The 24,040-nt window shown below is 41.6% G+C and overlaps 1 protein-coding gene across 1 annotated transcript in view; it reads right to left on the reverse strand.

The window, feature by feature from the left end:
• LOC107657401 (ubiquitin protein ligase E3 component n-recognin 3) overlaps positions 1–5,050 on the reverse strand; it is an 81,254-nt gene extending 76,204 nt beyond the window's left edge. The window contains exon 1 of the mRNA XM_016445457.1: positions 4,587–5,050. Coding sequence (XP_016300943.1) covers positions 4,587–5,017 — 431 coding nt within the window. The 5' untranslated portion in view covers positions 5,018–5,050. The remainder of the gene's footprint in view (positions 1–4,586) is intronic.
• Between the last annotated feature and the right edge of the window lie 18,990 nt (positions 5,051–24,040).

Consider the following 24,040-nt stretch of genomic DNA (forward strand, 5'->3'; position numbering starts at 1 on the left):
TTTTTTTTGCAGTGTTGGTAAATTCACCACTTAATTTTGAGTTAAAATATGTTGTTGTAACTTGCGTTACTGAGATTGTAACGAGTAATAATATTACCCAAATTTTATTAGTAATGAGTTATATTACTGCATTACAGCAAAATGTAATATACTACTGTAATATTACTTTTGTAATGCGTTACTCCCAACACTGATAGAAATATGCAAGTAGACTGGGAGTGTGGAGAGAAAGTCTCGATTACACCAGTCACAATGCTTCATGGGAGTCAGTGGCTGCTGCAGAGTTCATTTATTGCGGTTTTCTTTTCCATGGTAACAGCGACTTCTCTGATTGGTCAATCTCTGTTCAGAATTATGGGTAGTGTATTTCCCTCACAAAAATACCGGCTATTAAAGTCACAATGAAATGCAAGCAGTGACAGATCTTTTCTTTCGCATTCCGACATATACATGTATAAAGGCTTAATGAAACAGTAAAACAAAAAATGCAGAGCGAGGACTAGATTCTACACATCGATTGTTGATTGGATTTTGAGATGTGGATGTTCCACTAAAGACAAGGAGGCGGATGAATGACCAAATGGTTTTGGAGGGCTGAAACAGCAGCATTTATTTAGCACTTTTCTGATGTGGCGTTTTGACTTTGCCAGCATCTATTTTGTGCACACAACGAGTACAAGCTACAACAGGTAAACGTCAGCTGTGCATACGCTAGGGCTGGGTTGACAATATTGATTTTTGGATTTTAATTTATCTTAATTTTGATAAACCAATATCGATGCTTAAATCCCATTAGTCTAAGCTGTTTCTGATGGTAGAAACGGTCTGTTTCTGACTTGTAGTGCTTCTCCCATCCAATAACTGCAATTGTTAGTTTTGATATGAAACAGCTCACAAAACAGTCTTAGTTACACTTTTTGACGCGTTCCAATGTGGCGTGATAGACTGCTATAGCCGGCTCAGTCCAAGCAGTAGCAATTTTTGAGACTTATTAGATCAATTTGATTAATTCATTGATTAAATAAACTATTTTGGGTTTTGTTTAGCAGCTAAATGAAAACTAAATGAATGACAAAGCATTTCAGTGCATGGCTTATTTAAGCTCTGGAACCCCACAGTGCTGTTTTAGCATTTATAGCACCTGTCATGGCACATGCTACTGATAACCTAAAGATTAAGCTGTAAGAAGGACACACAGTTAATATCTTCAGTAAACTTGGCAGTGAACATGGCTAAGACGACCATGGATTTTTAAATAAGAATAGAGATGGCTGGGTCTAGTGGACAGTCACTTTGAATCAGAACGAACATGCAAGTAGTTTCATGTCACTCTCCATAGCAAAAGCAAAAGTGTTAGTGGAGCTGATGTTTTTTGTTTTTTTTCACACTACACTCCTTCCAAGAATAAAACTGGCAATATCCTCATTCCTGTACAGCAGAACATTGTGTGATAATTAAACCCTTTACTGATCAAATACAGCAAATCTTTTGAGCTCCAGCTGACAGCAGTCATATCCGGCCCCCATTTGTGAACCTCCACACGTTTGTCTGTCTGTCTGTCTGTCTGTCTGTCTGTCTGTCTATCTATCTATCTATCTCACAGCATAAACGTTAAAGTGAAGGCCCTGTGCAGTGTGAGAGGAGGAAGGGAAGAGACCTGTCACTGACCCTGTGGGTGGGTTAAAAATAACCCAGACTGTGTCACTCTCTGTAAGGCAGTGATCAGGTGCCACAGCCCACTCTACACTATTAACCCCCCCGACACACCGGCCCTTATGTTAGTGCATATATATATATATATATATATATATATATATATATCTCAATCAATGCACAGCTGTGCCCAAAACCAAACCAGTTGGCACACTCAACATTTGAACCGTGTTGATTCGGAAAGAAACAACACTGTAAAAATGATTTTTCAAAATGGTCTGCTTCACAGGACTTTTTAAATCTTTCTACTTCAAAAGGTCACATTTAATCAATGTATTACATACAATTATTAGTGAAATTTACTAGCAATTTCTGGGTGAAAATTGTTTCAAAGAAAATCCTACACCATTTTTGGTGCATAAAATGCTGGGAATTCTGGCCATTTTTGACACCCAAATATTGTGTTGATTTGGAACATGTCTTTGGTGCCCAGAAACACCTATGGTATAAACCAAAGTTCACTAGGTTTGAGGGCATTTTGCCCAAAAATACTGCTGGTTCAGAACAGGCCCATGAAGAGGAGATACTGAGAATTCTAGTTGAGTTTGAGAATCAAACCAGCTAATTCTGGAATGTCTAATTCTGGTGTCTATGATGGCCAAAAATAATGCTGAACTAAAACACCTCAAAATAAGATGCTGATTTAGAAGTAGGGTTGCAAAGGGGTGGAAAATGTCCGGTAAATTTCCAGAAACTTTTCCAAAATCCCTGGAATATTCCAAAAAATCCTGGAAAGTTTCCAAAATTTCTGGAATATTTCCAAAATTTACTGGAAATATTCCACCTTTTTGCAACCCTATTTAGAACACGCCAGTGTTTTCATTCTTTCTGCCTAGGTAAGTTTGTGACAATGCCCAAAAATGCTGTCAATTCAGGATGGATAGGTTGGCACAATAGGTTGGACACACATGATGTGATAGGTCAGGGGTGGGCAAACTTGGCCCTTCCAGGCCACTTTCCTTCAGAGTTTAGCTCCAACCCTAATCAAACACACCTGAACCAGCTAATCATTGTCTTCAAGACTACAAGAAGGCTACAGGCAGGGGAGCTTTATCAGGGTTGGATCAAATCTCTGCAGGAAAGTGGCCTGGAAGGGCCAGGTTTGCCCATCACTGCCCTAGGTAGTCACTCGGGTCTCTAGCTTAAGTTGAGAATATGATGCACAGAAATACAGCAGGCTTAGAAACACTGATACCCAGTAATGCTGTCCTTAATTGGCGAGGCTGCTCACTAAGTTTTGAGACTATTATGCAGAAAACACTAGTCGGGATGTGCCTATACATGGTTTCCAGAAACACTGTCTAGGTAGACAGCTCATTAAGCGATGCCCACAATCTCTGCTTATTTGTGGTACTCCTGTGATGCTGCTGAACCAGAATGCAACTACAATGTGATATCAACAAGCCACTGTTATGAGGACCAAAAATTGTGCTGATAATGATGACTAGGTAGACAGCCAGCATACATGGTTTGAGATTATTACACTCCCAAATACTGCATACTTAGAATTCACCTAATATATCATGCAACCACAAAGTTGTATGGGTAGTCAGCATGCTAGGTGTTGTGACTGATTGCTATAATACTGCTGCAGATCTTATGATCGGTGTTATTTTATCATCATTAATACACTATTATATTTTTGTTAATATTGTGAATTAGATTCCGTTTTTATTTTGGTTTTACGTTAATATTACGGTTTTAGTTATTTTGTTTATAATTTTTATTATGTTAGCACTTCAACTTACACTAAACAAAAACAAAAAATGTCTCCTCGTTACTAGCTGACATAAAATATCTTTTTAAAATTTAAGTTAAGTTTTAGTTAACAATAATAGCCCAGACTGTTATGCTTTAAATATAAATAATAATCATCATCATAATTATAATAATATGTCAAGACAGGCAACTGTATGATATAATCCCCAAAACAGCTTCTAGCTCTGGATGTGCCTAAATTATAATTCACAAAAATAATGGTTTGGGACTAGGAGTACTCTTACGATGCTCAACATGCAGCTGAACCAGAATGCACCTATAAAAATGACAAAAATGCTGCGGATTTGGAACACAGGAAGGAAGGGGAAAAAAACAGACTGGGTAGACTTAGCTTACAAGTTTAAGACTTTGATTTCCATATGAGTTCACCTACAGTATCGCGCTATTAAAATGCTGTCTATGTAGTCATCACATCAGGCTGGAGACTATGACCCTTACATTCTGCTGGTCATGTGTGACCCTGGAGTACAAAAGCAGTCTTAAGTCGCTGGGATATATTTGTAGTAATAGCCAACAATACATTGTATGGGTCACAATTATAGATTTTTCTTTTATGCCAAAAATCATTAGGATATTAAGTAAAGATCATGTTTCATGAAGATATTTTGCAAATTTCCTACCGTAAATTTTTGATTAGTATATGCATTGCTAAGAACTTCATCTGGACAACTTTAAAGGTGCTTTTCTCAATATTTGGATTTTTTTGCACTCTCAGATTCCAGATTTTCAAATAGTTGTATCTCGGCCACATATTGTCCTATCCTAACAAACCATACATCAATTAAAAGCTTATTTATCCACCTTTGATATGATTTATAAATCTCAATTTCCAAAAATTGACTCTTATGACTGGTTTTGTGGTCCGCGGTCACATTTGCGATATGCTTGTGTTATGATGCTCAATAATAATAATGTCGAGATAGGCAACTCGCAGGGTTTCACGTTATGATCTCCAGAAACGCAGCTGATTTTGGCTGCGCCTAAGCGCCTAACGTTATGCTATGACGCCCAAATCTGCGGCTGGCTCGGGATGCGCCTAAACGCTGTCCAGGGTTTGAGACACAGCCCCTGTCAGTCTGTGAGTGGCTACTGACCCGCTCTCTCTCATCACGTTCCCGTCCCCGCAGTCACAGGCCCCGCCGGCCTGACTCCGGAACATGTTAAAATCGTGGCCCGTGTGGTCGCCGTTATTGAAGCACTCCGCGCATAACGACATGCACGGCGAGATGCCGCAGGTCCGGCAGCGGTACGCCACGAAGTTGGCGGTCCACACCAGCCCGCAGAGGGTGGCGTTATCGTAGGAGCGGACGGTCCGGCAGAAGTCGTCGAAGCCGTCGCCTCCAGCCAGCAGACATTTACACCAGTCCAGCGCCTCCGGGTCCGAGCCCCGCTCGGCGTTCAGCACGCTATCCAGCAGCTCCTGCAGCTGCCGCAGCCCCGAGCTGTTGTCGCTCCTCTTGAGGTCTGCCTTCAGATGGGCGGCGGTGGATTTCTTGTCCCGGCGCAGCAGCGACGCCGCCATCATGCGCTACGGGTTTGTTGTGCTCACTTTATTTTGGTTGTCTTGTTGCTGTGATCGCGGCGCTTCTCGCGATATCTCGTTGCTACGGCTCTCTTGCGCGTCTCGCGAGAGTGGCGTGAGACCGAGAGCTAAAAGAGGCAGAGGTTTGCGGATCAGAAATTACATTTACGTTATTGGAAGGTTTTATGTCCATAAATGTAAATATACTAAATGTAAACCCAATTTTAACATCTTCAAACAATAACTGAAGTTGTTTTTAAATACAATTCCAACGTCTCTTGTTAAATCTTTTCTCACTGAAATGCAAATCAATATCTAACCTTTATATATTGTGTTCTCGATTTGTTTTGGTTGATATTCTGTCTCTATCCATTAAAATAAACCTACCATAAAAATTACAGACCCTTCATTTCTATGTAAGAGGGCAAACTCACAAAATCAGCAGGGGATCAAATAAATATTTTCCCCACTGTATATAATATATAGGCTATATATAATATTAATCACAAGAAACAGCTAAACCAGAGAAACAAAATCATTTCTGAGATGAAATGACGTATGACATATCTTTCAATTGTGAACTCACGCTGGCGGGTTGGAGATCTTCACTAGAGTCGACGGGGCGGAAGCCCGAGGATATATGCGCATTCCGCCCATCGAGGAATCCATCGCCGCACACCTCTGCCCCTCCTCTGCCTCCCTGAAGGCGGGTGCTATGCTGCCATCAAGGCCCTGCCATCTGACCGCACACGTCACGGACAAAGCATACGCCGCCTCTGCAGAAGCGATCTCAGAGAGGCACAGAAATGCTCCAAGCGATGAGTCACTTCCTGCCGCACCGGGCTGCAGCGCAGCCCCCAGCACGTAGTAGATCCTCATCTGCTTCCAACCAGCCGTCGAAGCGGCCCCCTCTGCTTCCGCTTCATCGGCGCTGGACCCAGAGCCTTTTGTTCATGCCAAAACTCCGTAGCAGAGGACACCGAAGGGGCGTCACGACTTCAAGAAAGGCGGCCGTCCCGGGGGAGCTCCTCCGTCAGAGCAGAAGCCTCGTTCCTGACGACGGGAGGGTACAGAGGACGAGAGCGCTGAGCGACGGGCCCACAATAAAGCATCCGAGATGTTCTAGCGAAGTCCCCTTGGCGGTTGCAGGCGACTACGAGAATGTCTGTGTTGTGTATGTTCAAAATGCAATAAAGTCTGTGACACCCTCACAAAAAAATTGTTTTTCTCCTCCTCCAGCGATAGCGGCTTCACACTCGGCCGTGAAACCGTCAATAGAGCCGGGCTTGCAGCTTCCCCTTGTATCTGACGATGGTATACAGTGGCGTTGCTCAGAATTCAGAGGGCGAGGAGCTCCGCCCTCTGTCTTTTTGCAAGCGCATGGTGGTCCATTTCGGGCATTTCGGATTGGTTGCGGTAAATATTTTCCCCACTGTATATAATATATAGGCTATATATAATATTAATCACAAGAAACAGCTAAACCAGAGAAACAAAATCATTTCTGAGATGAAATGACGTATGACATATCTTTCAATTGTGATAATAAATGTTAATATACTAAATAAACAAGAAAGCTATAAAAACATCTAGAACTTGTGCCATGTTTAGTATTCTTCACTTGTATCTTTATTTGTGTGCCCTCTCTCTCTCTTTTTAGCCTACTCCTTTCTGTCGATTTCTTAAGAATTGTTATATTATATTCTACTTCTTCTGTTAACTATTAAACCATAATTCGTTTTTTATTTAAATGTTTTTGTATGTTTTTACGTACTGTATTTTCTGTTTGTTTTGTAATCTGTTTGTTATTATTGCAATAAAAAAATAAATTACATTTACATTTAGTCAGCCATTTACATTTAGCAGATGTTTTTATCCCGTGAGAAACAGCGCAAGAAATTTATCATAAAGGAGCCAACAACATTTACATTGCCACAAGTTTTAAGAAGTTATATAGTACAAAATGCTACAGCAGAGGTTTTGAATAAAGTGCAGTAAACCTTTAATTGTTTAAAATTTTGTCTCTAACTGAACAGATATAATAAATTATATTCCTAATTTAACTTCCCACTATGTATTTTCAATTCACTAGAATGGAGTTTCTCTTACTAACCTAAATTTGCCCCATACTGTAATCCAGAATGTCTTTGTTAAGGAATTATATCTATTTTCTTAAAAAAAAAATATATATATTCCACTATTTCTATAAGGATGAAGTTACAATTTACAAAATATTTGAAATTTCCAGTTGCATCAAAAATTGTACTTTCCACTGCGTATTTTCAGTTCACTGTCACGTGGTACCTGTTATTTTTCACAGTGCTGGTAAAGATGAACCAATCAGCTGTTTGAGACTGCTGGTGTTATATAATGATTTTAGCGAGATTACTGGGTCAGATGTCAATTTGGATGAATGGGACTCCTAATTGTAATTAAGACTTTAAAACGATTTTAGTTTTTAGTGTACAGTTTTCTACAATAAGGCACAAACGTCCTAATATTTGAACGCGTTTCAATGGAGGATTCAGTTCCCTCTCGAGAACGGTCTCTCGACATGGCGTTAACTCCTTGGGGACCTTCCTTCCTAACCAACCTGAAATCTTATTGCACAACACCATTGAAGTTGCAACTCTCACTGGCCAATGCCAGCCAAGACAGCGAATAGGGGCGGGACACCGAAGGGGCGTCACGACTTCAAGAAAGGCGGCCGTCCCGGGGGAGCTCCTCCGTCAGAGCAGAAGCCTCGTTCCTGACGACGGGAGGGTACAGAGGACGAGAGCGCTGAGCGACGGGCCCACAATAAAGCATCCGAGATGTTCTAGCGAAGTCCCCTTGGCGGTTGCAGGCGACTACGAGAATGTCTGTGTTGTGTATGTTCAAAATGCAATAAAGTCTGTGACACCCTCACAAAAAAATTGTTTTTCTCCTCCTCCAGCGATAGCGGCTTCACACTCGGCCGTGAAACCGTCAATAGAGCCGGGCTTGCAGCTTCCCCTTGTATCTGACGATGGTATACAGTGGCGTTGCTCAGAATTCAGAGGGCGAGGAGCTCCGCCCTCTGTCTTTTTGCAAGCGCATGGTGGTCCATTTCGGGCATTTCGGATTGGTTGCGGAATGTAATAGAGAACGTCTACACACTTCAGTTTCGGCGCAGACCACCCCAGTTCAATGGCGTGGTCATGTCGACAGTTCCGGCACACAACGAGCCGGTGCTGAGGCAAGAAATTCTCAATTTCCTCGCGAAACGCGCGATAGAAGTGGTCCCGCCGAGTGAGAGAGAGAGCAGTTTTTACAGCCGGTACTTTGTCGTTCCAAAGAAAGATGGTGGTCTCCGTCCAATCTCAGACCTGAGACCCATCAACTGTGCATTATACAAACGCACTTTCAAAATGACAACGCTAAAGCTTGATACTCAAGCAGATTCGACCCGGAGATTGGTTTATTTCGGTGGACCTGAAGGACGCATATTTTCATATCCAGATCGCCCCTCGTCACAGGCGCTTTCTGAGATTTGCGTTCGAAGGCATAATGTATCAGTTCATGGTGATGCCGTTCGGGCTAGCGCTGGTGCCGCGTACATTAACGAAATGTGTGGATGCGGCACTTTCCCCTCTGAGAGCGAGCGGAATAGACATATTGAATTATTTGGACGATTGGCTGGTCTTGGCCCATTCGGAGGATGTGCTCAACAGCCACAAACGCGATCTGTTACTTCACCTGGAGAGTTTAGGTCTCTGTGTGAACAAACAAAAAAGTGTGTTACGCCCCTGCCAGTCAATCATGTATCTTGTATCATCTCGATGAGAGCGTGTCTGAGTCAGGAGCGCATACGAGATTAGGCGTTCCAGCATGTCCAGCGTTTGCACGCTGTGTTCGGGACCCATCGAGGCACCCGGACACTCACGAGTTCTACACCCTGTGCCTGAGTCTCGCCCATGCGGAGGCAGCACTCACCGGGTCGGGCTGCCCACACTGTGAGAAATTCTCATGTGCTTAGGGCCTGGAGGAACATCGCCCACGACCGCGCAGAAAGGCGCAATTGTGTTACGCCCCTGCCAGTCAATCATGTATCTTGTATCATCTCGATGAGAGCGTGTCTGAGTCAGGAGCGCATACGAGATTTAATGTCCACTCTGAATGCATTCAGGCGGTGCTGTCCCGTAGCACTGAAGGAATATCAGAGGCTCTTGGGACGGATGGCGGCGGCTGCGATGGTGTGTCACCTCGGTCTGCTCTATATGCGCCCCCTCCAGATATGGCTGAAAACACAAGTACAGAGAAGGGCGTGGAAAACGGGCTGTGCTCGCGTTGTGGTCACTCGCAAGTGCTTGAACACGCTGAAACCATGGCGGAACCCTGACCTGTACCAATGCGCGTGGGGGATTTGCAAGCGCTCTCTGTGAATGCGGACTGCATGCAGTTTGGACCAGGTGATTGTAACATCACGCTCAATCCAAGATTGGGCTACGTGCCTAAATTGCTCTCGACACCATTCAGAGCGCTCAAGCCAAGATTGGGCTACGTGCCTAAATTGCTCTCGACACCGTTCAGAGTGCAAGTGGTGGCGCTTTCTGCTTTCACTCCAGAGTTGGAGACGTTATTGGATGCTGCCCCGAATCAGGTGTTGTGTCCGGTGCTGGCTTTGCAAGATTACATCGACCGCACGGCTCAGTTTCGGCAATCTGAGCAGCTGTTTGTGTGCTTCGGAGGCAGCGGGCAGGGGCAGCCTGTCTCCAAACAACGGCTATCACATTGGGTGGTCGACGCTATTGCCTTGGCATATTCCAGCCGGGGAATGGAATGTCCTATTGGTGTCAGAGCCCATTCAACGAGGGCGGTTGCCTCCTCGTGGGCGTGGACTAAGGTTGTTTCTATCAAATATATTTGTATGGCGGCTGTATGGTCTTCGCAGAATACCTTCTCCAGATTCTACAATTTGGACGTGTGGTCATTAGCCTCACAGGTCCTGTCGGTGAGTACGACCCATGGTTCTACCTGCAACCACTAGCCGTTTGACTGTGCTGGTGGTTTCAACTAGGTCGTGTAGGGGGATCAGGGGCAGGGCCATCGTCATATTCAGACTGTGGAGCACTGGATGCGGCTGTTCTCTATGTGTGTATATTGTTGTTAGTATTGTGCCCGGCCTTGCCGCTCACATGCTTCGTTGCACTGTTATATTACATACTTGTATGCGTTTGACATGACTATAATGTCTTAGCCTTGTATGGCGATGGCGCTGCATCTCTCTCTCAATAAGAGACCTGCCATCAGACATGGATTCTGAGTAACCTGAATGGATCCCTAAGTGGGAATCTACATACAATCCCCTCGAGGCATGTCGCAGGGTCGTATTTGATTGGTTGGGGATTATTTTTAGTGTCTTGCAAGAACTGTTCATGTTAGCTCCGCCGAGGCTGAGCCTTTTTACTTAGCTGCTTCCACGGCATTGTTCAATACAGTCCCCAAGGCATTAACGCCATGTCGAGAGACCGTTCTCGAGAGGGAACGTCTCTGGTTACTGTCGTAACCTCGGTTCCCTGAGAGACGGGAACGAGGCATGGCGTAGGCCGCCGTGTTCACTGCTCAGGTCTACTGTGCTGTTTGTTCAGTCAGAAGATTCTGAGCTTATACCGACAATACGGTGCATTATATAGTGGCGGGGGCCCCGCCCCTATTCGCCTTCTTGTCTGGCATTGGCCAGTGAGAGTTGCAACTTCACTGGCGTTGTGCAATAAGATTTCAGGTAGGTTAAGGCCAAAGTATATTTTGGCCATCTGCGTCCACGCACCGTCCGCATTAGGTCATTTTCGTCATCAGGAGGGCTGATGCCGCGCACCCCATCCACGTGCCAGCAATTTTTTGAGACCGCGCGGACGGTCCGCATACAACAGCGCATGCGCGAGCTGAAAATTGAGACAGAGCGCAAGTCAAGTAGGTGGTACTGCGCCTGTGTCGAGCTCGTCCGTCCGCAGTCATCCGCGGTTGAGTATACTTTGAAAGCTGTACGGACGCGGCTGTATAAAGTATACCCGGCCTTTAGGAAGGAAGGTATCATGTACTCGCAATGTGGGTTCTATTCAGAAAAACATGAGAGGAGGGCACTGTGACTGTTAATCGTCTTTTAATACCGCCACCAGAACACACGCAGACAAGTAACAACTTCTCCACATCCACGACATAACACTGACCTCTAGTAGGACGTTGATGTAACTAGCATCAATACTCACAGACTGAGTTACTTTAATAACCTATATGCAGCTGCATATACTACACACAGAAGGGAGTCCCCAAGTCGTTAACGCCATGTCTCGTTCTCGTCTCTCAGGGAACCGAAGTTAAGACAGTAACCGGAGACGTTTTCTGAGTCGACAAGCAATTTCAAGTCAAGTCAAGTCAAGTCAAGTCTGCTTTATTGTCAATTCTTCCACATGTACAGCACATACACACAGAGAATTGAAATTGCGTTACTCTCAGACCCTTGGTGCATACAGATAACACTAACAGTAGAACATAAATACAGGTATACAGATTAAATATAAAATACAACTATACAAATAAGGTAAAATGTAAAAAAAATATATATAAAAAAAAATATATATATAAAGCAGCACACGGCAGATAGAGTGCAAACCAGTGAAGTAAACAACAGTGCAGATATAATGATTTGTAGTGCAAAAAGAGCTTATTTAGACTGATTAAAGTGACTGTGTGTGTGTATTTGGGAGGGGGGAGTGGGAGATATAGTTTGTCTCATCTTTGTTGCTAATGAGACCCACTACAGTCGTGTCATCCGCAAACTTAATGAAGAGGTTGGAGTTGTGTGACGGTGTGCAGTCGTGGGTCAGCAGAGTGAAGAGGAGGGGGCTCAGCACACATCCTTGGGGGGCCCCAGTGTTCAGTGTGATGGTGCTGGATGTGTTGCTGCCGACCCGAACTGCCTGAGGTCTTCCTCTTTCTAGAGGAATGTTGTTTTTTGTGTCAAAAAATGAGTCTGATTTGAGTGTTTGGGGTCTTTCTCGCGAGGTTTTGTAAGCCTACTTTTGTTTTGTCGTTTGATTTATACAATGGGTCAGGTGGCAGGGTGAGATTTGCTTATCTGACAAAAGCACGCTGGTTACTGAGACTATTTTGGACGAATATCTTTACTCAGCATCACTAGTAAACAAGTCTTTATGACTCAACAAAAATAGTTTGTCCACTAATTCAATGTCAGATTGCACAAACCTTACCAACGTGATAGAAAAATGTAAGTTATATCGATTTATCACCATAAACAAAATTAAGCCTATTTTGGGGCTGTTTTGCACTGTAACGTTACTTTGAAACAGATTTACGAGCGCACAGAACAAAAACTAGAGTGAATTCTAGCCTAAATACCTCTGATTTGTGTTCAAGAAGTCAACAGATAGTCTGTGATTGGCTACAGTGCTCAGCGCTGCAAAAGGCTTTGTAAATGTAAACCTTCGATGCCCCTCAGAGCGCAAATATAAATATGCACTGGATTGTTTGGCTAATGTGTTTCACAATATCAGATGGAGTGCCGTGTCCCCCTCTGAATGCGGGTAATTTCTGTTATGAGCGCTTAAATATCTGCCGATTGTACTGGAGTTTTTGCTGGATTTGTGCATAAATCACATTTCCATATGTTTCATTCTGATTTCTAATAAAGTTTAGATGCTCGAAATTTAATTAGATTGGCTCAATTAGTTAAAGTATGAAATTGACAAATTTCCAACTGCAATTGCGTGGAGGCTGTATGATTAAATTGGCTGTTGCATTATACACAGTCGCTATACAGAGCAGAACAGCATTTTCACGGAGCAATGGTAAATCTGAAAGCATTCGAAGATCCTGTAAAACTTAGTTGATCCTTTAACTCTTTTATACTATGTATTTATTTAAAGCACTGCTGGCTCTATCAAAACAGACTAAATGAAATCCTTAAAGAACTTGTCTCTTAAAAATCTTTTGTCTATACACCCAAACTATATATAGGCTACACATGGTTAATGCTTATGGATATGTTATGTGAAATCAGAATTACAAAGTAACCAGAACTGGGTCAGAGCTGACAGCAGGCTGAAAAAGTGTATTTATTTATTTATTATAATATTAATCACAAGAAACAGCTAAACCAGGGAAACAAAACCATTTCTGAGATTAAATGACATATGATTGTGATAATTTATCTCTGGCTAATTTAGTTATTCAGATTTTATATAAAATATCTGTTGTAAGACAGCAATGACAGCATTTAATCAAAAAGATCATCAGGTGTATGTGCAGGGCCTATTTATAAAAACAATTTTAGACGACTAAGAGAAAGGAATCAACCAAGTGAGCAAACGTCATAAAAAGTCAATAGATGAATGAAACATGTAACTTACAGTATTCCTGATTTTTTTTCTCTCTGTTTCTAGTATTTGTGCAAGCTTTACAGGCAACTTCTTTCAGTGTTACCAGTATTGTAATTATCAATTCATTTAATTTTACCAGTGAAACTAATTTACCAGTGATGGCATTAGTTATGGGTCAAAAACTTTTTTCTAATGTACAGCAGACAGCATTTTATGTCAAGCCACCTGCATTATAGCTGTCACCGTTCAAATGAATGCATGTTCAGACCAACTACATGGTAAAATAAAGTTATTCCATCACAAATCTTTGAATGAGTAAAATTGGCATTGTCTGTTATTACTAATTACACAACATTACAATTATTTTTCACCTTCTTCTCTTTCCCCTTCTCCATTCACTTTTGTAAGAAAGTAGCTGTGGCCGGGATAGATTTAAGTTTGTTGTTGATGGTCTAGTTTTGTTGTGGTAAAAGAGAAACTACATTCTCTGCAAAGGCGAATAAGATTGAAAGGCTTTAACCCTTTGATGCACAACATGGGTCCAAAGTGACCCGACTGAGTTTATTTTTTCTATATCTTTGCAATAAATTAATTTCATCATTCAGAATTCCAGGAATTCCTCAATTAACTTGTTTTTGATAATCACAAATTCTTATTTTTATTTTTTCTTTCTTACTTTTTGAATTAAAAATCATTTTTGTGTCACTACCCTTCTAATGCACAACATGGGTCTAAAATGTTATTTTAGAACATTTATTTCAGTTATGCTGAAACTTTGGAAGAAATGCATTTTCTCAATTATTATTGCAGGTATTCATTAAATATCTTGTTTTTGATTTCCACATCATTATGTTTGTTTTTACTTTCTTCACTTTATAAAAAACACAGTTTTTGTATTTCTACATCAGTTTTACACACATGGGTCAAAAATGACTCCGATAGAAACCTTTGCTATTTGCTAAGTTTTTGCAAGTAGGAACATATTTACTGCAGAAAACTATTCACCTGCCCCACATTTCACAACTCAACATGGCTGCTTTTGTATAAATTATTACCACAGAACATATTTGATATACTGTGGAAGATAACTGGACATAATATTTGAATGTTAGGCTAAGGTTTCCTTGACCTTGAAATCTATTACTACTGAGACAGAGAAACATGTCCAATACTATTAGCTAGCTTGTTGTTGACATATTCTATTTTATCTAGCTAATGTTAGCTAGGTCAATAAAATAAAACTCAAAATAATACTTTATTATATACAAGTATATATCATTGCTGTCAGGCAGAAACCTCATATCTCCACATTTCGTCGTTTTTATTTTTTTTGTCATAAATCAGTGCTATTGGTCACCCTTTATGTCTGTCAGTGTTCCTGAAAAGTAATGGTTTTGGACATACAAGGTTTCTGTCTGATAGCGACAATATATAATCAGTATATACATGATCAACTGCTTGTTGTGCACTCTTTATCTAGAGTGTTAGTTTGACTGATCCCAGACATTCTAGATTAACGGCTGAAATGTTTGTAGAGATCTGCATGATGAAGAAGTCCTCATTCTTAGTCCTCATTCAGAGTCTGAAATACTGTATCTGATGCTGATGACCTAGACTATGTGCCACAGGGTCAATCTGGAGTTGTGGGTGTAAATCCAGCTCTCCTCAATGAAGAAGACTCATGTGATGGCATTGAAGACTTGTCTGATGAGTCCTCTGAAGAGGAAACTAAGACCCAGTCCAATAGATTGAGTAAAAATGGTTTGCACCTACTCATGTAAGCGGAGAACACGGAGGTGGCCTATGGTGCTGTATTTTAATGTGCTGGATGTAATGTGACCACATTAAAAAAATATATATATTAATTTGTGGTCATTGTAAAAAGATATTTTGAAGAGCCACAGTCCTGCAGAGTTCATCTCCAACCCTAATCAAACACTCTTGAACAAGCTAAACAAGGTCTAAGGTTTACTAGAAAGCTACAGACAGGTGAGTTTTTTTATCAAGGTTGAAGCAAAACTCTGCAGGACCAATTTTGTTAGTTTTATTTTCATCTATTCGGTCACATTCAATTCAGTACAGCTGCACTACAGACAGTTCAATTTCGGTGTTATTGGTTATCTGTCACAAAGCAAGGCCAGACACAACAGGTAAGTGCAAATCAGGATGGTTTATTGACTGGGTAAGGAGATGACTGGAACAGGTGAGTTAAAGGCAGGTGAGTGTAAACACAGTGAATGGTTCCAGGGTGCTTATCTGAGTTCTGATGGTGAGGATCGGATGCCGGTTACGTTGGAGATCGTGGAACAGTTTCCAAGGAGTCGTTGGAGGATCGCGGGAGGAACAGCAGGTAATTCGTTCTAGGAGAATTTGGCAGAGAGAGTCCAGAGAAGTTCGTAGGAGTGAACGGTAGACCGGACAGTGAGTGACTGTGCTGTGTGTGTATTTGTAGTGTGGCTTGATTGGTGACAGCAGGTGCGGGTGATCAGAACTCAGGTGACTGTGATCGGGTAATTATTCTGGATGGTGACTGAAGTGATTGTGATGAATCCCTGACATTATCAGTGATGTGTGTATGTTACGTGTGACAAAGTGGCAAATAAAATATTTAAAGTGTTAAATATGTTGGTTTAAATAACTGCTAAAATAATTATTTTAACAAAATGTCTTTATTCTTTTGTTTTATCATGCTTGCATAGATGGGTCATATTTGAACCATGTGTGTAAACTTGTAGTAACAAAAAACCTAGGAAAAAATTAAATATGAACTTGTGGTTATTGTAAAAAGATATTTAGAATATTCATGGATCAGGGAATTTATAGATCAGGGAATATTAAATGCTGAAATAAACGGATTTCAAAAGATAAAACAAAAAAATGCCCAGTGAAGTGTGAAATATCATAGGAAATGAATACGGGTCATTTTAGACCCATGTTGTGCATTTGAAGGGGTTTTAAAAGAGTGTGCATCAAAGGGTTAAAGTGAACAAAAAACAAATGTAAATAGAATTTAAAAAATAGAAAAAAAACTTATATCTGAAATGAAGGTCTTCTGAACAGAAAAGAAAATGTCTTACAAGTGCAGTTTTGTATCATCATCATCCATCTGTTTTAAAGCTGAGGATGATGTCACTGCATTAATGGCACAACAAGAGCTATTAAAGAACAAGCATGAACTGGAAGATTAAGAGCAGCTCTGCAAACGAAAAGAACATTGATAAACTGAATTTTGAAATCCCAGAGTGTGTCAATCAGTACATTGGAGTGTTAAAAGAGGAATACACTTCATTGTAGGGCTGCACGATTAATCGCATGCGATATTTAACGCGCATCTTGTCAGTAAAGACGGTTCTGTAATCAGCGGTAAATCTCCATCACCTGCGTGCTTTCACATTGAGCAGCATTAACTACACAGAGCCGTTGTTCACTGACGAGCTGCGCTAAACCACGTTCATATTCGCGCGATTTTTTGCGCTGCTCATCAGTGAACAACGGCTCTGTGTAGTTAATGCTGCTCAATGTGAAAGCCCGCAGGTGATGGAGATTTACCGCTGATTACAGAACCGGCTTTCTGACAAGATGCACGTTAAATATCGCATGCGATTAATCGTGCAGCCCTACTTCATTGAAAATCCAAGTGCGAAATCATTTGTTCCTCAAAAATTCACAAGAGAAGAGGGATCTTTGCATGAGTGCTTGGACCCAGGAGCAAGGCCTAAGAAGAGAAATACACAGACTAAGCCATTTAGACAACACAAAACTAGACTGCGAGGAAATGCTTTAAATTTATATGTTGAGTTAGTTAGACAATAAAGATCCAAATGACTCTTGGGCATTATGAGAAAAAAATGAAGTTTAACAACACTATTAATAAAACAGCATGCAAAATACAACAGGGCAGTGGTTCTCAACTTCAGTCCTGGGGACCCACTGCTCTGCTCATTTTGTTTGTCTTTTGAATTTAACACACCTGATTCAGATCACCAGCTTGTTAGGAAGCAGCTCCATAAACTAAACCGAGTGTGTCAGATAAGAGAAAGAGAAATGGAGTTGGGTTATTGCAACAGGCTCACCTGTTCTTAGACCCTCACCACCACTGGTTCCACGTTATCCAGATCCACCGGGATGCTATCTCTGCCTGTTTGGTAACTTTGGCTACCAACCGCTTCTTGGCTGGCCTTCAGTCCCTAGCAGTCCAAGAGTTCTCCAGAGCGACTGCTCTGCGAAACCCCTGCAGCCGTCCTCCACCTGCAGATTCCAGGCTTTCCATCCATTTTGTTGGCACTTGAGAATAAGAGAACTGTAAGCTCAATAAGTACCACCTGCTTGGTACCTTTAGACCAGAGAACAATGTCGGGTCTAAGGCTAGTGTGAATTATTTTCTCTGGGAATTTGTGCTAGCTCTTAACTCTTTCCCCACCATTGATGGAATTTTCTGTAATTTATGAGAAAACTCATTGTTCAGCTCAACGTTTTGTTCAAATGTTGCTTTTTTTTCATGAATATTACCCACATTCAAGAATGCTATTTTGACATATTGCGTGTTCAGATATTCATACAACAAAATATTCTGAACATTAAATATTATTTACTGAACACAATTGTAGATGTCCTATTCTCTTTAGGCTGTCCTATAAATGACTGATGAGATGGCACTTAGCTTCTTCTCCACGACTCTTCTGTCTTTGCTGCCATGGCAAGCAGTGGCTGTTCTAGTTTGTATGGCGCCCTGGGCGAACCACCCCTTCTGTCACCCCTAAATGAAATTGATTTTTTAATAGTAATTTTTTTGTAAAATCAATTTATATATAAATGTTATACATTTATATACGTTATACATTTGTCTGTAATAATAATTGTAAGAATTTAAATATATATATATATATATATATATATACTGTATATATATTGTAATTGTAATCATTTAAATATATATATAAACCCGCACAACTGTACAGTAAAACATTAATAAAGAAAGTGATGTTACTTTTTTTTATTTATTTTTTTTATTACATTATATTACAGTCACATTTTACTGTCTGGTTATATAAGCTAGTTGAACAGAAAAAGTAATGTTGTTGCCCTGTGTGTAATAACATATCATAAAATAAGTGATATATTAGCCTAACCCTCCCACTCTCCTTACTTAAGTCACCTTAGTGAAAGTGACTTAAGTGAAAATGAAATAAACTGAAAAAAGTCTGAACGAAATGAAAAGTGTCAACATTATTAAATTAAATTAAGATCTGGCATTACATTTAGATATGCTCATTCTGCATTATATTTCTTTTGACTTGTTTTTACAGTGTTGCACATTACAACGAGTCACACACGATTCCGTTGAGTTTATGAATGCAACGGCCAATCAGAGGCGTTCAGACTGCTGAAACACCAGAGTTTTGTTCTGAGCGCGCACTCACTGACTGAATTCTGCACTCTTGCGAATTCTCTCATTGTAAACAACAAAGTATAGATAATCGTGCAATTTAAGTAAGAGATTCATTTCACAGCATAGAGAGCTTCAGTTATTACAAGAGTTTTTTTGGCATGACATGACACTTATATCTGGTTTGTGATGTGTGTGGTTATTAGGCTAGCCCCCAGAGTTAGTTCACCCTCCACCTATGCGTCTGAGGGAGAAATAATAGGCTATATTTTCCCGGTGGAGTCCCGACCAGGTTAACTGACACACACAGTGACATGACATTGACGTGTTGTGCAAATGAGCGGAAACACCCGATCGCACATTACATTTTTGTTTTTTTATTTCTTATGCGGTCACCCTGTGCCTCCCCCGTCAAGATGTCGCCCTGGGCACCTGCCGATGTCGCCCATACCTAAATCCGCCACTGATGGCAAGCCAGTTCACTGGATATTTCTGGGCATCTCATACAGTGGTGTTCTGCACAGGTTGTGCATCACAAGTGTCTTTGCTCTCCTTGGTGCTCTATCCCCTCTGATACATCAGTTATGGTGTTACTGCCCCCCCACTTCGTCATTTGCCTGGAGTTTCTGAGGACTGTGGTTTGACTGATGCCTTGGCCTCTGTTCCATCTCACCAGGTTGCCCTGCACATTGCACACTACTTGTAGGTTTGTGAATGCCTCGGCTTGTCTGGAGTATCTTTAGACCATCTAATTTTTTCATATCTTGCCACATTCACAGACCCAAAATACATTGCTTGGCTGTTCCATATTTGATTGTCCATCATGGTTCGTGATAATAGTGGTCTGTCCTTTGGGTCGATCATCCTCATCCAACCCTGTGGATATCTTATAATATAACTTTCCATAGCAATCAATGTTGGATTTCTCCTCACAGAGAATGAGCTTCAGCTTGCCAATCCTCCACAACCCTGTTCTGGTCATTTCCAAATGTCAGCAGTCTTTCCTAGCATTCCTGGAGATATTACTACTACACAATTGCACCATTTTTCAGATGTGAGCAAGGATGCTATGGAAATGTGACGTATTTACTGTTATGCAATATATACTCTCAAGTACAAATGCCTTTATCATCGGAAAATATAGAGTGGCCCCTTTGAAGTCTTTTACCATCCCTTGAATGGAGCTTCTTTGCCACTACTATGGATATCTGTATTGTTGTTATGTAGAAGAACTGGCCTTAAAAACTTGATAAAAGTCTATTTTCAAGCCCTACATTTCTGCTTTACTACACCAGATTTTACCACCCCATGGCAACATCTTGAGATGGGCATAATGGCAGGAGGCACTATCTGCCCACTTGCATTTACCATGGCAATGGAGGTTATTATTAGGGTGTCCAAGTGGGTGGTAGGCAGAGAGCAGCTTAAGTCTGGAGTCTGTTTAACACCAATAAGGGCCTATATGGATGACATGACAACCCTAACAACAACAACACCATGTACCAGATACTTGTTGAGGAAACTCCAGCAGAACATTGAATGGGCCAGGATGAAGATCAATCTATTCATGTCAAGAAGCATCTCTATTCTCAAAGGAAAGCAGTCTGTCCAAAGGTTCTTCATTAACAACGACCCCATACCAACAATACTGGAAAAGCCCATGGAAAATGCAATGATGCAAGCCTCAAGGACTGTGAACAAGTCCAGCAACTGAAGCAGGATATAGGCAGGGGTCTTGAGATCATATAAGTCTATGCTCCCTGGAAAGCTAAAGCTTCGGTGCCTACAGTTTGGACTGCTGCCCAGACTGATGTGGCCCCTAACCATGGTTGACATTCCCCTCACAAAAAAGGGGAAGATGGAGAGAACATTAAGCTTTTATGCAAGAAAATGGTTCAGTGTTCCACAATGCCTAAGTAGCATTGCTCTGTGCAAGGCACGGCATTCTCAAACTGCCCATCTCAAGTCTGGTAGAGGAGTTCAAATACATAAAAACAAGGCAAGAAATGACCATCTCAAAGTCCAGAGATGGGCTGCAGGTCCACATATAACATCAGAATGGAAATGGACTCAAAAATGAAGCCATTAAACAGGAAAAATCAGCATTCCAGCACAGCGATATTGTGGGCCATGTTCAACAGGGAAGAGGAGGTCTGAGTCTGTGTCAGGACAGACCCCAGTGGAACAAGGCTACACCTTAAGAACAGCAGAAACTGGTAGTCCTGGATGTCCGGCATCAGGAGGAGGCAGCAAGGCATGCTAAAGCAGTCACTCAAGCCCAGCAGGGACAATAGACAAACTGAAAGAACATAGAGAACAAGAAAATCAGCTGGAGGGAATTGTGGGAGATGGAAGCAAGAAGAATCAGTTTTCTGCTCAAGGTAACCAATGATGTCCTGCCCTCACACAAAAAATTCTAGCAGTGGTTGGGGGAATATTCATAATGTCCCCTATATCCATGTAGTGTACACACAACAGAGCCTAAATGGTTCCACAGACAGTTGTGCATTGTAAGAAGAGCAGTGATCTGACGACTTTGAAAATCGTACAGTGTGAACCTGGTAATACAGGTTGCAAGTTACGTCTGTCTCAGGGGAGGCACACATGGAGACACAACCAAGTGCTAAAAATCCTGGCTGCAGCAATTAATACCAAAAGAATAGGCACCAACACCCTGCCCTTCAGAACACCAAGCACAACCCAGACAGTGCTATTTATCTGTGAAGCGCAGAATCTACAGGGAACGCTTCCTCCATCGACCTAGGGTGCGTTTTCTGTAACCTTCTTAACACTACGTCATTCTTAAGTTATACCTTGCTGTACCTTAATGTTAATATGTGTTTCCCGAAATGTTCTTAGTTAAGTATACCTTGTGTAAATCATATGTTCATAAGCTTGGTCTGGACCATTCTTAGTTATACCTTATCACTGTTGACAGTTCACTCCTCTAGTGGCCACCACTGTGCAGATTTTTTACATCTCAGTCTATACGACTATAATTCTGAAGTTGTAATACACCAAGTGTTCAATTAGCCTAATTGAAGTGTTTGCATGCAAGGAATAAAACTGTCATTACACCGAAGGTTGTTAGCTTTTTAATTATATTATCCAAAGGTACATCAGCTGGCAAACCATTAGGCAGTAAAGGCTCAGAAGTCTATTTAATAGGGTTGCAAAGGGGTGGAAAATTCCCGGAAAAATTCCACCTTTTTGCAACCCTACTATTTAAAGAGAATAATTGTGGTGGGGAGTTTGGTCAAACAATGGCAGCGATACAATGAATAGTTATGCACCAGAACGGCCAGGCATAAAAACACTTTCTTCCCTCAGGCAATCCATCTCATAAACAGTTAACTTGCCAATACACATACACAACATTATTTATACATTTATTTATTATTTTATTTTTATAATTTTTTTTATGATCTGTGTCACTGTCATTCTGTTTGCGCTGTGGAAGATTCTTTCACCAAAACAAATTCCTCATATGTGTAAACATACCTGGCAATAAATCAGATTCTAAATCAAAGATGGCACCATCATCCGCATTTCATCTGTGAAAACTTTAGTCCCCTGGCTACCATGTCAGAAGAATCTGCAATCCTCAATTCTAAAAAAAAAAAATTGCCAGCCATGGTAGCAAATTCAGCAGCTTTTCGATCTTCTTGTTCCGACTTTGTCGAGGCGAACTCAATGGAGCTACCTCCTCAGCCACAGATTATATCCATATGCCTTGCCTTCCACAGGCATGAAGTGATGGAGGTGCATCAAGACTTCCATGCCATTGCCTGTAAAGTGGCCTGGTAGCACACACAACAGCTTTACGTGGGCCAGTTCAGCAGTGGGTCAAGATGCCAAAACAGGGGTTTTTGGCCTGGAGCGTGTTTTTTTTTTTTTTTTCCAGGGGAAAGCGGTTACCCCCTCAGAACCTACCTTCTAAATCCAGTCACCAACCCCACCACACAGGCCGAGCACAATTACAACATTGCACACATCCGAACCTAAAAGTTGGTAGAGTGCTCGATTGGGTGCTGGAAGATGCATTTCCAGTGCCTGCATAAATCAGCTGGAGGGTTGCGTCTGAAGCCAGAAAGAAATGTTGCTGAGTGGAATCAACAGCTTGTGGTTTATATAAATGACAAAGGTATTTGGAGAACCTTGCACACTCCCAAACTATGCTGAGACATACCTTTTCAATCTGAGTGTATCAGAATTAGAATTAGCTTTATTCGCCAGGTGTGCGCAAACACACTAGGAATTTTTTTTTTTTTGTTTGTTTTTTTACCAGGTGCTCCTGGTACATACACACATGCATACAAACATACATACATAGACATCTGACATGAGAATAATGTGTATACAAAAAATAATGTGTATGAATCTGGAACAGTAGATTTATGTACAGATTTGTGCATTTGTACTCTATATAGAACTGTATAAATAAGAGATATCCATATGTATTTACATAATACTTGAGAAAAAGGCAATAATTAAAGATGTAGAATGAATTACGGAAATGAATTACAGAACACAGGTAATGATTCATGTGTTAGCTGTTTAAGCTGGAGATGGCATTGGGGAAAAAACTGTTTTTATGCCTAGATGTTCTAGTGCGCAGAGATCTGTAGCGTCTGCCTGAAGGGAGAAGTGCAAACAGGTTGTGTCCGGGGTGAGAGGGGTCTTTGATGATGTTACCTGCCCGCTTCTTCACTCTGGAGTTGTACAAGTCCTGAAGACTGGGCAAGTGCACACCAATGATCCTTTCTGCTGTCCTAACAGTCCGTTGCAGTCTTCTTAAATCTGATTTGCTGGCTGACCCAAACCAGACAGTTATAGAAGAGCACAGAACCGACTCAATAATAGCTGAGTAAAACTGTGTCATCTGTGCCTGTGGCAGGTTGAACTTTTTCAGCTGACGAAGGAAGTACAACCTCTGCTGGGCCTTTTTCACAATGGAGTCAATGTGAATGTCCCACTTCAGGTCCTGAGAGATGGTTGTGCCCAGGAAGAGAGCAGGGGGGTTCCTCCTGAAGTCCACGGTCATCTCCCATCTCCACAGCGTGTTCAGTTTCAGGTTGTTGTGACTACACCAGACAGCCAGCTGCTCGACCTCCTGTCTCCTGTCTGACTCGTCGCCGTCCTGGATGAGGCCGATGACTGTGGTGTCATCTGCAAACTTCAGGAGCTTGACAGAGGGGTCTTTAGAGGTGCAGTCATTTGTGTAGAGGGAGAAGAGCAGTGGGCAGAGAACGCAGCCCTGAGGAGCTCCGGTGCTGATGGTGC

This window comes from Sinocyclocheilus anshuiensis, unplaced genomic scaffold, assembly GCF_001515605.1.
Source record: "Sinocyclocheilus anshuiensis isolate Anshui unplaced genomic scaffold, SAMN03320099.WGS_v1.1 scaffold355, whole genome shotgun sequence".
In the NCBI taxonomy this organism is placed as follows: Eukaryota; Metazoa; Chordata; class Actinopteri; order Cypriniformes; family Cyprinidae; genus Sinocyclocheilus; species Sinocyclocheilus anshuiensis.